Source organism: Lissotriton helveticus, chromosome 2_1 (genome assembly GCF_964261635.1).
Source record: "Lissotriton helveticus chromosome 2_1, aLisHel1.1, whole genome shotgun sequence".
NCBI lineage: Eukaryota > Metazoa > Chordata > Amphibia > Caudata > Salamandridae > Lissotriton > Lissotriton helveticus.
In genome coordinates, this window is record NC_136059.1 from 417553330 (window position 1) to 417566498 (window position 13169).

General features: G+C 41.4%; 1 protein-coding gene across 1 annotated transcript in view; it reads left to right on the plus strand.

Annotated features, from left to right (window-relative positions):
• PARP8 (poly(ADP-ribose) polymerase family member 8) overlaps positions 1-13169 on the plus strand; it is a 759201-nt gene that overhangs the window by 340379 nt on the left and 405653 nt on the right. The window contains exon 8 of the mRNA XM_078675052.1: positions 530-590. Coding sequence (XP_078531178.1) covers positions 530-590 — 61 coding nt within the window. The remainder of the gene's footprint in view (positions 1-529; positions 591-13169) is intronic.

Below are 13169 nucleotides of genomic sequence, written 5' to 3' on the forward strand. Positions count from 1 at the left end.
GCCTTCTTCAGCGCCCTAAGTGTCCATGAGGCTCCCATCCACGCTCACACTTAGTGTCCTGCTGCCTACTGAAGTCATGTGATATATTATATATATATATATATATATATATATATATATATATATATATATATATATATCAGCGCAAACTCCAAAAACAGCCACTACTGGTTCTCGTGAGAATCAGAACCCTCCAGGCAATAAGGAGACGGACCACGAACTGGATACCTCCAGGCAATAAGGAGACGGACCACGAACTGGATACACAGCTGTTTAATGTGCAGGGGGTTGAAAATAGCAAGGGCAAGACGCGTTTCGGGCTGCCAAATATATATATAGCCAATCCTGTTCAAAACATCCAAATGACAGGCGCTGACACTGGAAATCTGCCATTGTAATTTATTTTCACAAACGAAAGCCTTGACGCGTTTCGGCGGCGAACCACCATGCTCATATATTTATATATATATATTGTGTCTAAGTAATATTCATATTGTAATAATGGAATCTGTCATTGTTTAATTCCTAGGGAATATGGAGCCATTGATGATGTGGATATTGATCTACACGTGGATGTCAGCTTTCTGGATGTAAGTATAAGTAACGCCAAATGCCTTCTTGTTTAATGGTGAAATAAGTTAACATTGACAGTGTCTACAAATTTGTTTAGGCCTAGCTTATTAATTGCTAAAACTAAATATGAAATAGTTTGGCAGAAGTCTCATAAACAATAGCTGGCAACACTACTGCTTTCAGTTTGGAAGGAAACTATCAAAAGTGTTGTAAATATTTTTATATGCATTTGACTCTCATCCAACCCGAAAACGTTTTGTTCGATAATTCTTTCAGATCTGTCTATATCTATAGCTATCTCTCTCTATCTCTCTCTATATATATATGTATATTAAAAGGAGAAGTGTGTTTAAGTAGGCACACAGAGGTAAGTGTCACGAGGCACCACCTGCGGTTAGGTGCTAAACAGCAGACCGCATATTGTTGGAGGAGCGAGAGCAGCAACCGTTTGGCCCCCATGCCTGGAACTGTGGCAGACTTGGGTGACATGGCTAGAAGTGCTCGCCGTACTGGCAAGCACTTCGCTATAGAGCCAGTCGAGGGTTTGCCACAGAACAAAGGACCACGGAGCAGGGCACTGCCTCTGAGCAGTGGGAGGACGGAGAGAGGCACTCATTCCATGAGGTGAATTTGGACATCAGTTCATTGTTTTTCAAAATCAGAACTGTAACTGTGTTTGCGTGCACACAAAGATATCACGAACACTTACCGAGCAGGCTCGGGATTGACGTCAACCAGGATGCCAGTCTGTTGTAAAGCGAACTGGGTGTTCATTTCCGTCTACACATAGATGGATGTTCTGCTTGCTTTTGATTTGTGCAAACTCACGTTGGGCCCAGATTGAAAAAGGCCGACAAAGGCTAAAACGCGTCTTGGATAACACAGTTTAATACATTTTATAATTCACAGCCCAAACCGACTCCGAGTGCCAGGACTCTTTTGTTGATTAAAAGGAGGTGTGTGTGTGTGTATATATATATATATATATATATAGCCACACAATCCCACCAATTCGGTCGAGAAAAAATGGCAAGCACTCCGGTGTCAAGATGTTTTAAAGTCTATTTATTCTCCAAACCCCCTTCACCCCGACAAAATATATATATATATATATATATATATATATATATATATATATATATATATATATATATATATATAGAGAGAGATATCTATATATGTATATCTATATATCCGTATATATATTTACTGAAAAAACCATAGGTTTCAGGCCTTATATAGTAAGGAATTAGCATTTAAAAAACCTTTAAAATGCACTCAAAAAACTATATGTTTTAGGGGTGTTATAGTTAGCTGGACATTTCACTCATACAAAACCATTGAAATTGCTCCTATATAGTTAGTTGTACTAACTATACTTCGCGCACCTGCAATCCACTGCTGATGATGTCACATATTACATCATTCATGACATGGTCAGTGACATCACTGATGACATCTCAAATGAGATCACTGATGACATCAATGATGACATCATCCCCGTGACAATCATATACACCTTTTCATACACTAGTAAAATCTTTCATCACTCTTTGTAAAATACAGAGTATCATATTTGAATCCATTGTCACAGCAAAACAAGTTTCTAAAAACCCACTCAGTGATTCATAGATGTATACACACATCTAATCACTTACCTGGGTAAACCTGCTCTCGCTTACAAAATCCACAGTTTGCTATGACAGGGTGGGAGCTGCATGGCTTCCGTCCTGCCATAGCAAACAGCAGTGTCCCGGGGTAAGCACCCCGGGACACTGCAGGAGCCGGCCCTGGCGGGTGGCGGTTTCTTGAGCTCGGGGTCCATAACGGACCCCCACATTTGCATCTTAGTGCCCCGGGAGGTGGCGGTCCCCAGGGCAGCAGGGGAGACGTGTGCCCCCGCAAAATATTAATAAAACCCCACGGGTTGGCGGTCCTCGGGGCAAGGCCCCCCACACATTTAAAAATTAGCCCTGGGGGGTGGCAGTCCCCGGGGAAGTGTTGGGGGATTGGGGCTCCCCTCACATGTTTTCAGTGCTCCTGGGACCTGGCCCACCTGGGGGCTTCAATACTCGTTTTTTTTTCTCTGACAGATTCGTACTCTCAGTACGAAATTGCCTGATTTTTTTTAAAGAAATGTTTTTTTGGGCCCTGGTGGTCCTTGTGGGACCTCCTGAGCAGGCCAATGGGGTCTGGTTTGGAGTGTTGACAGCCAATTAGAATAAAGCTTGTGGTCGTGGGGGTCCGCCGGTCCACCGTGCCTCCAGATATCAAAACTTTTATTTTTGGATTTTCTCAGCAACTACCGAACGGATTTACACCATTTAACAAAAAGGGCTCTTTCTGCACCAAGGGCTACCTTTCTGCCAAATTTGGTGTAATTCCGTTCAGCAGTTCGGGCTGTAGCCGTGTCTAAAGTTTCCGATGGAAAATAACATAACGAAAACACGTTTTGGGACCCCCCCTTTTTTCTCGGCCCCCACTTCACGAATCACCCCGAAACTTTAAAGTCAGGAGCTGACCGGAGCGCCCCGCTTGTTTTGAGAATTTGGAGAAGAATCATCAACGGTCGCCAAAGTTATTGGGGAAAAAAAACACTTTTCCTATGGAAACTAGGTCCTAACTATAGCTATGTACTGCCAACCGCCAGTAGATAATATAATATATATATATATATATATATATATATATATATATATATATATATATATATATATATATATATATATATATATATATATATATATATATATATATATATATATATATATATATATATATATATCCAACACGAAGTTGCCTGGATCGAGGAGGCCCACACAGGTGAATTGCTTGCGCCTTATCTTTATTGAAAGAATGCAATTTTCAAACAGCAGAAGTTTCTCGCACAGATAAACAGTCCTTGCCAACGCGTTTCGTGCTCAAAAGCACTTCTTCATGGGCTGCGGGCTTTCAGATGAGTGCTCGTCACGGCAATGGCATCCATTAATGTTCTTATCACCCCAGTGGGCGTGGCCACCTCCCGTGGCCTGCTGGTTAATGTAGTGCCTTTGATTTTTCTCCAGTGAGCTGCCGTGCAAGAGTCTCAATATTCACAAAAATTAATCCCCAGTGGGTTGCGGTAACAGCTCCCGCCATCTGTCATGCCTTTAATCTTCCTCCAATAGGCATCACTTGTCCCCATTGCTGTGGCGTAGTTTGACGTCTCAGCAGGACTGCACCGAAGTGCAGCAGAGCCTCTCTCGCGGCTCAGGCTGCGCCGCTATAAATCCAACACGAAGTTGCCTGGATCGAGGAGGCCCACACAGGTGAATTGCTTGCGCCTTATCTTTATTGAAAGAATGCAATTTTCAAACAGCAGAAGTTTCTCGCACAGATAAACAGTCCTTGCCAACGCGTTTCGTGCTCAAAAGCACTTCTTCATGGGCTGCGGGCTTTCAGATGAGTGCTCGTCACGGCAATGGCATCCATTAATGTTCTTATCACCCCAGTGGGCGTGGCCACCTCCCGTGGCCTGCTGGGTAATGTAGTGCCTGTGTGGGCCTCCTCGATCCAGGCAACTTCGTGTTGGATATATATATATATATATATATATATTTTTTTTTTTTCTTTCTAAAAACACTAACTCCAGGGGTTTCTATTGATTTGTCCTTTATTGCTGCTGCATGGTAAAGCAAAATAAATGTGTTTTGCCTTATTTCTTTTTCACTGTTTATCTAGTATTAGTGCTCCACGTCTATATCTACATACAGAATCAACAACATTGAAAAAGTACACGAGTAAAAATGACTCATTGGAGTGTTATAATATGGCTGCCTTTTTTAACGTGCTGAGAATCGTGAGAATTCATTCCATACTATTAGAAAAATCGGATCCACAACATAGAAATACTCTCAAAATTTAAAATAAAACTTAAAAAGAACAAATCATCAATGCAATTTGATAATTACACTATAGTGTAAATGAAAGAGTAACTCATATGTTCCACTACTTTACACTTGGCTGGATATACTGTACTACCTACATAATATTTACCACACATACTTTCAAGCAACAAACCGCATAATCTGAATTACAATTAGGTTGTTTGTTGATTTTACATGGGGTCCGGCAGTCAGCAGTTTTATAATCTAACCTCTTCTTATTAATTCTACACACCGTTCAGTTCATGCAAGGGAAAAATCCTGTCACTGAATTTTGTTTCCTAGCTTGTTCTCTCATAATATAATGGCTTCTAACCAAGTGATCTTTTAAAGACCATGCCTTTTTTAAAGTTATGAAGGGAACAAGATTAATTGTTTGGCCTAAAATGTCTAGTTCATTTTCAGTATTCTGTTTATGGATGGCATGTCAGTTGAGGAAATTGTGTTAAATCTCATCTCATTATCACTTCTTTCCATTTTTTTTTATCCTGTAACAAATCCTCACTTGAATTGTCCCTAATGTGTCTCATTGCATTCTCTAATACTTGTTGGAGATAGCTACTTTCCTCAAATCATAAGATCATAGCTTCCTGTTCTGTCTCAAAATCTACATCGTTGGTGCGAATGCATTTAATGCGCAGTAGCTACCCGTAGAGAATACACCATTTTAGTTTCCTCTGATGGTTACTTGTTACTTGTTCCATGTAAAATGCTATTGCCCACTGTAGGCTTTCTGAATAGGTTACTGAATGTGCTATTGTCCTGTACTGTAACATTACATCTAGAAAATTAACCTATTAGTTACTGATTGTTCGTGTTAAATGTACAATGTAAGTGCCCTTCCAAATAATAAAGAGATCATCAATAAATCCAAACCAGGATATCAAATATTCCAATCAGATCTCATTATTCCCTGCCTCTTCCATCAGTCAACAAAATGATTTGTGCAGCTGGGGGTAAAGCAGGTGACCTTGGCAGTTCATTTCTTCTGCCTCCATAGATTATCTCCTAGGAGAAAAATATTTTCTCTGAGACAGAAAGCTAACATTTGCAAAGCATTCCATTATGTTGATAAAACTTTAATGTCTTTCTCTCAAAAATATTCACATGCTCTGATACAATCTACTTCTCCTTTTCCCACAGTCGCTTATTTTACAAGGTTTTAAGGGTTAAGGTAATGTGAATACAGATTTCAGTTACAGAAAATGGTATGTAAATAAATGAAAAATGTGTGGGCAGTCGAACAGCAGAAGAAATCTGTGCAACAGGAGACAGTTATATATTTATACATATATATATATCTATCTATATATCTATATATATATTCACTGAAAAAACCATAGGTTATAGACCATATATAGTTAGGAATTAGCATTTACAAAACCTTGAAAATTCACTGAAAAAACCATAGGTTATAGACCATATATAGTTAGGAATTAGCATTTAAAAAACCTTATTTTACTCACACAAAACCATTGAAATTCCATATATAGTTAGTTGCACTAACTATATATTGCGCACCCGCAATCCACTGCTGATGATGTCACATATTACATCATTCATGACATGGTCAGTGACATCACTGATGACATCACTGATGACATCTCAAATGACATCACTGATGACATCACTGATGACAACATCCAGTGACTATGTTTCTGTAAAGTTAAAATATGTCTTACATATTGAAGAATGAGTGGATGTATAAGTGTCTGGACGAAGGATTTAGTAGGTGCATGACTGAATGTATGAGTGAGTGATTAAATGTGTCTCACTGAGTGCATGGGTTAGTGACTAAACTGTCTTAATTTGTGCATCATTATGTCTGTTGTTCTGTAAACTGCTGCATGTGTTGATCAGTAGCTATATGAGTAACTATATGGGTTATTGATTGATTGCCCAAGTATTTGCATGGGAGACTGAGTGTGTGTGTGGCTGGATGGGAGGTGTGTGACTCTGTACAGATCAATGTGTACTTGTATCAATGATTGTATAAGAGAGTAAGTATGTGTTAGTATATGGTTGAAAACGTAAGGTGCTCTATGTTTAACTGTATAGAGTAGAAAATGGAAGTGTGATTGATTCTTTACAGGACTGACTAGGTGTGTGAGTAACTCCATGGATGAGTGGCAGAGTGTGAGTGTCTGTATAGGTGTATGAGTGCATATGATTGTGTTGTAAACATGAGTGATTGTATGTATGAATGATTGTATGGGTGAATGAGTGAATGTGTGTGTAGACGTAGGAATCAGTGAGTACGTATGTAGTAACTAGTATTGGTGTGTCAATGGTTTCAAAAATTATACTCTGTTTTTAACACTGGGTGAAACAGAGGTTATATTAAAATGTGAGGAGATGCATTGTATTGTCACATGAATGATATCATCAGTGATGTGATCATTGATGTCAAGTGAGATGTCATCAGTGATGTCATTTGAGATGTCATCAGTGATGTCATCAGTGATGTCACTGACCATGTCATGAATGATGTAATATGTGACATCATCAGCAGTGGATTGCGGGTGCGCAATATATAGTTAGTGCAACTAACTATATATGGAATTTCAATGGTTTTGTGTGAGTAAAATAAGGTTTTTTAAATGCTAATTCCTAACTATATATGGTCTATAACCTATGGTTTTTTCAGTGAATTTTCAAGGTTTTGTAAATGCTAATTCCTAACTATATATGGTCTATAACCTATGGTTTTTTCAGTGAATTTCAATGGTTTTTTAATAGCAAATATCATAAGCTGTCGAATGTCAAGTACGTGGTAAGTAAAAACATTTTCGTGTTTATGCACACTGATCTGCTTTGATTGCTGCCCCCCACCCCTCATTTCTATTAGGAGTACTCTCTCTTTGCAGATAGTGAAGGGTAGTTAACGCAGCCCTCTCCCCCTTTGTAATCCGTCGTGCCTGCTTCTCTCTCCATTTGATTGATTGTTCTCTTTGGTTCATTCTCTATTTACAAACAAGCACAGAGTCAAAATACTCTGTTTAGTCTTTGCAGATAGCGAAAAATCGTGTAAAAAAAACAAAAGGAATCGAGCAAAATCAGTAGGCCACTAATGGGATCTCTTTTGACCTCGCTAAAATAGAAACATTAGGAACAACCTGTTGAAAATAGCAATGCGTATGTATATAAGCGGCGTTCATTTGTGTTCACAGTACCCCTTGTTGATTGTTTCAATCGAGCATTGAATTGTTCGAAGTTAATTCTCTTAACGATCTTCTCTACCTGCAAACGAGGAAGAATAGGAATATTCTATCTCCCTTTGCAGATAGTGAAGGGTAGGTAACGCAAGCCTTTAACACGTCGTACCTATTTCATTCCTCATTGATTGATTGATTGTCCGAACATTGACTGTTTGGGAATTAGTTCTTTTTGGAGGTATTCCCTGTTTGCAAATAAACGTAGGAAAATCTTTGCAAGTAGTGAAAGGGTACGTAATGCGGACCGTTCTCCCCCGTTGTAATCTGTCATGCCTATCTACTCCCCACTGATTGATGCACCTTTTTCACCCGGACCATTTACTAGAGATACGTCATCTGGCCCGACCAGAGAGCACCCCTAGTGAAAAGGACATATGCAATAATAACGAAGTGATCACTGTATCCTGTTAACAGAAACTTTACCATGAAACAACCTGGAAAGAAAAAAATAGGAAAACGAAAATCAGTAGGCCACTGATGAACATGAACTTTTATTAAACAACGAACAAAGAAACGATAACATAACGTAATGATAAAACCTATTAATGTCCTAGAAACAAGAAAACGTTAAAATATGCCAGTGGTGAGAGACCAGAAAAACAGTAAGAGAAACCAAATCACCCCTCGCTGTCCCACCGCCTGCCACGCCAAAAAAATCGATAGACACGGGAAAATGCAAGTCAGTAGAACATCCACCCCCACTCTGGAAACTTCCAAGGTGGGGCAGGGTTCCGGCTACGCCCAGCCGGGAGCAGCCCATATAAGGCAGGTCCTGCTGCCACGCCTCGGCCAGGAGATCCTAACGTAGGGTGTAGCCGGAGGAGAGGCCGAGACCAGCGGGACCCGGCCAGGGGATTGCCTTTACAACGCTGAACAGTTGCAGGGGGGGGGAATGTCTCCTCGACCCTCCCCTCTCTCTCCCAGTCCGGCCGCGGTGGCCCTTGAGAGTTGCAGGTAGTCCCGCCACATGCTCTTCCGGTCCGACCACCAACGGTCGGGGGGCCGAGGCTGACGGGATCCGGCTGCAGCCGATAAACCAAGAAACCCGTTCATGGGGCCAGAGCCAGGGGCGTCCGGCCGACATCCACCGGAAGCCCGGCCCGAAGACGGACGGGACACTTCTTTCTTTTATAATGGCTGCGACAACACTGGAGGGGGATGTCTTGCACATGCCTCCGACCCCCCCCTCGTCCTCATCGCCTGGTCCGGCCATAACAAATCTCAAGCGAGACGCCGTGGGGTGCACTGGGAGGGAGAGACGGTGCGAACAGGCCTCTCCCGCCTCCCCAGGTGGAGGCTTCCCAGCTGCACCCTCAGCGCTCCAGGCGGTGGCATCCTAACAACTACAGTGCTGCACAGTTTCGGAACGACCTAGATAACGGTTCTTCCACTGTGGCCATGCTGCAACGTCTCGCCCGGCAGGGTGGAGCCCGTCCGCTCATGTGACCCCGCGATCGCCGGTAGCTGCCGAACTCTCAAAATGGCGGTCGACCTGGCAAGAGCGGGCCCAACATAAAGAAATGGCCCGGTCACTGGTTGACTCCACCACCGTAGTCCTCCACGACCTTGAAGATTCTAGAGGAGCCGCGGGAGTCTCCGACCCCCGATGGGGAATGACTGCCATGATCGCCCGTGGAGTGACGAAACTGTATCCGCGGGACGTCGGCGCTCCCATGCTGGCGCCAGCCTCACTTTGAATTACTACAATCCTGCAGACCTTACTTCCGGTGAAAGCACAGTGTGACCCGGTAGGAAAAATTATTGCACCCCCTCCCCTTTTTGACTGATAGTTCAAACCACCGATCCTTTCCTTTGCCCTTTTAACGGAACTTTGGACTGCCTCCCCCTCTTTTACATTTTCTAGAGAAAACAAAACATTAACCACTACATTAGCATAGCAGTTGACACCAGAACTGTTTTCAAATTGAAAACCAACAACATCTTCAACAGAATCCTTTTTGTTTCTGCTGTGACCCTGCTACAGCACAGGCATTGTCCCCAGCAGTAATTCTGCAATGCCGGTAAGAATAGCTGTGGTGCCTACTGGACTCACTCACCCCCGCGGCGCCCCACGCCGTTTTTTGCTGGGCGGCAACTTACTAGACATCACTTTCGTGCCATCTAGATTTCAGCGCGTTCTGCTGCCTTGGAACTATTCGCACAACAGACCGCTACTGACAAGAATATTTCATTATTGGTGCTGTCAATTTCAATAAATCTATTGGATAATTAAAAAGAAATTGCCACGGTCTCTTCGTTGTTTAAATGTTTTTACTGTTTTTGTTTTGTTGTATATATTTATATGTTATTAAAATTTTATATTCCTACTACTTTGTTGGAGTGCTATATATTTTTAATGTGACACATAATTGTAAAAACTTTGATGTACAAAGAGTCATTCCTGGAATCTTCCGCTTCAGGCTCGGTCCCCTCCCCAATCACAATACAGGATGGTTTTCAGATAGTAGGAACGCGTGTGCTGTGACGGATCACATCGGGTGTGGGCCTTGATCTACTATAACTCCTTTGAAGAGGGGTGATTCTTTACAGCTGGGGCCATAAACTACATCTGCAGGGCTAGCTGATAGCCTAGGACCGGCCTGGACATTCGGACACAGAGGAAGAGGAGTGTCAGAGGGTGCGGTAGTGAATAGGGCGAAAGGGAGGTGTCGGGCGGGCACAGAGTGTGATTCTCAGGGAAGAGCAGCGCAGATGGGGGAAGGTTTATTGCCCATGCATAAGACAGAGAGCGGTGGTGACCAGTGCCTGGGGGAGATGCTTACGAGGGTGAGGAGCCATGCTACGAATCGACAGCGTGCAGAGAGTGGGTCTGGTCAAGACATCTAAAATGGCTGCCGTGCACGACAAAAGTGTGGCATTTCAAAAAAGGCAAGATGGCGCAGACAATGTTTTTCAACACTTCCTCATTTCCTTCGAATCGAACGTTAACAGACGTTGGGGCATATTACCAAAGTTAAGCGATATTTATCGCTAACGATGCTTACCAACCAATTTTTTACCACTAAGCATCGTCAGAAATTATCGAAGATAAACCTTACTATTATCAAGGTTTATCGCAAATGCGATAATAAACGGCCGCAATGCATGAATATCGCTAAAAACTCAGCGATATTCATGCATTACCGAGCTAATACTCTTAGCCATGTTATCCACCTCCCATTGGATAACATGGCTAAGAACTGCTCAGGGCAGGTGTTACTTTTTGGAGATATTCGCGCTTAGCGCGAATATCTCCAAAAGTTGGTAATAGGAGATAGATATCTTGCATGTTGTAATGCAAGTTATTGTGGTATATGGAACTCATACCATAATCTCTCAGGAAAGCAGAAACTGATCCTTTTGGGACCGCCTAAAAAGGCCTAGGGGGTGAGGAGTACTCTACTTTGCCCCCTTTTCACGTTCCGAACTATTTTATTTTACTCTCTTCTGTAATTACACAAAATACCAGCGATAAGATGCATCGGAGACACACAGTGAGAGAAAGGAGGCCGGAGATGAAGAAGACATGTCAAATACACATTGGAGATAATATAGTGGCAGAAGGGAAGTAAATATGAGTAAACTTACCATGTAACATAAAAATGTTGCACTCTATACTATAAGTCTCATTTTATACTACAATCACTTCGCTACAACCTCATAAATTAAAAATAAAAATGAATAATGTCTCAAACAATTTTTGATTTCTAAATATAAATTTATTCTTCAGAATTTTCTAAATTTGAAACAACTAGTAACATGTCCTCATCAGTGATTTCCTCTTCAATCATCTCATCTGGAATCTCCTCATTAAAAGTCTGCAATGATGATTCTTGTAACTCTATGGTCTCCAAACACTCGATAAATTCGCCATCAAGAGATTGATCAAAAAAATCATTCAAGTCATCTCCTCCTTCTGACAATATTTCATTATTGGTGCTGTCCATTTCAATCAATGTAGTGGAATCATTCAAGTCATCTCCTCGTGACAATATTTCATTATTGGTGCTCTCAATTTCAATCAATGTAGTGGAATCATTCAAGTCATCTCCTCCTTGTGACAATATTTCATTATTGGTGCTGTCCATTTCAATCAATCTAATGGAATCATACAAGCCATCTCCTCCTTGTGACAATATTTCATTATTGGTGCTCTCAATTTCAATCAATGTAGTGGAATCATTCAAGTCATCTCCTTGTGACAATATTTCATTCTTGGTGCTGTCCATTTCAATCAATCTAATGGAATCATACAAGTCATGTCCTCCTTGTGACAATATTTCATTATTGGTGCTCTCAATTTCAATCAATGTAGTGGACAATTCAAAAGAAATTGCCACGGTCTCTTCATTGTGAGCCATTTTATTTTGAAATTGCTTGCTGTAAATTGCAGAAAAAAATAATCACTTTCATTTATCGTTTTTAGTAATACATAATATAAAACTAACTTCATCAAGTATTTAGTATAACAGAAGGACTCCAAATAAATAACAGAAAACATTTTTCAAATTATCTTCAAGTGTACAACATAGTTCCCCTTACAAATTAACAACTCACCTTTTTAAAAGTAGCAGAAGTGTTAGTACTGTGTAAATCAAACACCAGAAATTCACCACCAAAAATTCCTCACAAATGTACCTCAGACAGTAGTATCACAAAATGGCTGTGGTTTCCTCTCATTTGACATATATACATAACCAATTAACTTTCATCACACACAAATACAAAACCAAAGTAACATTTTAATTGGTTCTAAATTTCAACACTTTCAAATGTGTTTTCCCCATGCAATTTTCCATAGGACATTTACATACGTCTACAGCCTGAATGGCTGAACGGAATTACACCAAACTTGGCAAAATGGTACATCAAACCTAAGAGGTCAGGAAGGATCTACTATGCCCCCTTATGGTCATTTCCCCCTTCGCTTTGGCCTCCTCTTGTCTCTCAATCCTACCGAGGGACAAGATGGCGGCCGCTACGGACTGTTTGGAATGTTGACAGACGCCGGAGAACCAATCAGCTTCGCAAAGCTCCGTAACGCGAAAAGTACGCGAAGCGGAGCGCTGTTACAGATATATATCTTTTTTTCAACGTTAATTTCTCAAAATCCACTGGAGCACATATATTGAGACCTAGCAAAGGCACATCGGGCTACCAGTCCCTAATATTTTGCCAAGTTTCGTGCAAATCCATTCAGCCGTTCGATTATTATTATTTTTTTTTTTTTTTGCCCCGCGGGGCCCTTTTAAAACCTCCACATCAAACCTAGGGGGTCAGCGAGGATCTACTATGCCCCCTTATAGTTATTTCCCCCTTTGTTTTGACCTCCTCTTGTCTCTCGATCCTACCGAGAGACAAGATGGCGGCCGCTACGGACTGTTTGGAATGTTGACAGACGCCGGAGAACCAATCAGCTTCGCTTCACAAAGCTCCGTTGCGCGAAAAGTCCGCGAAC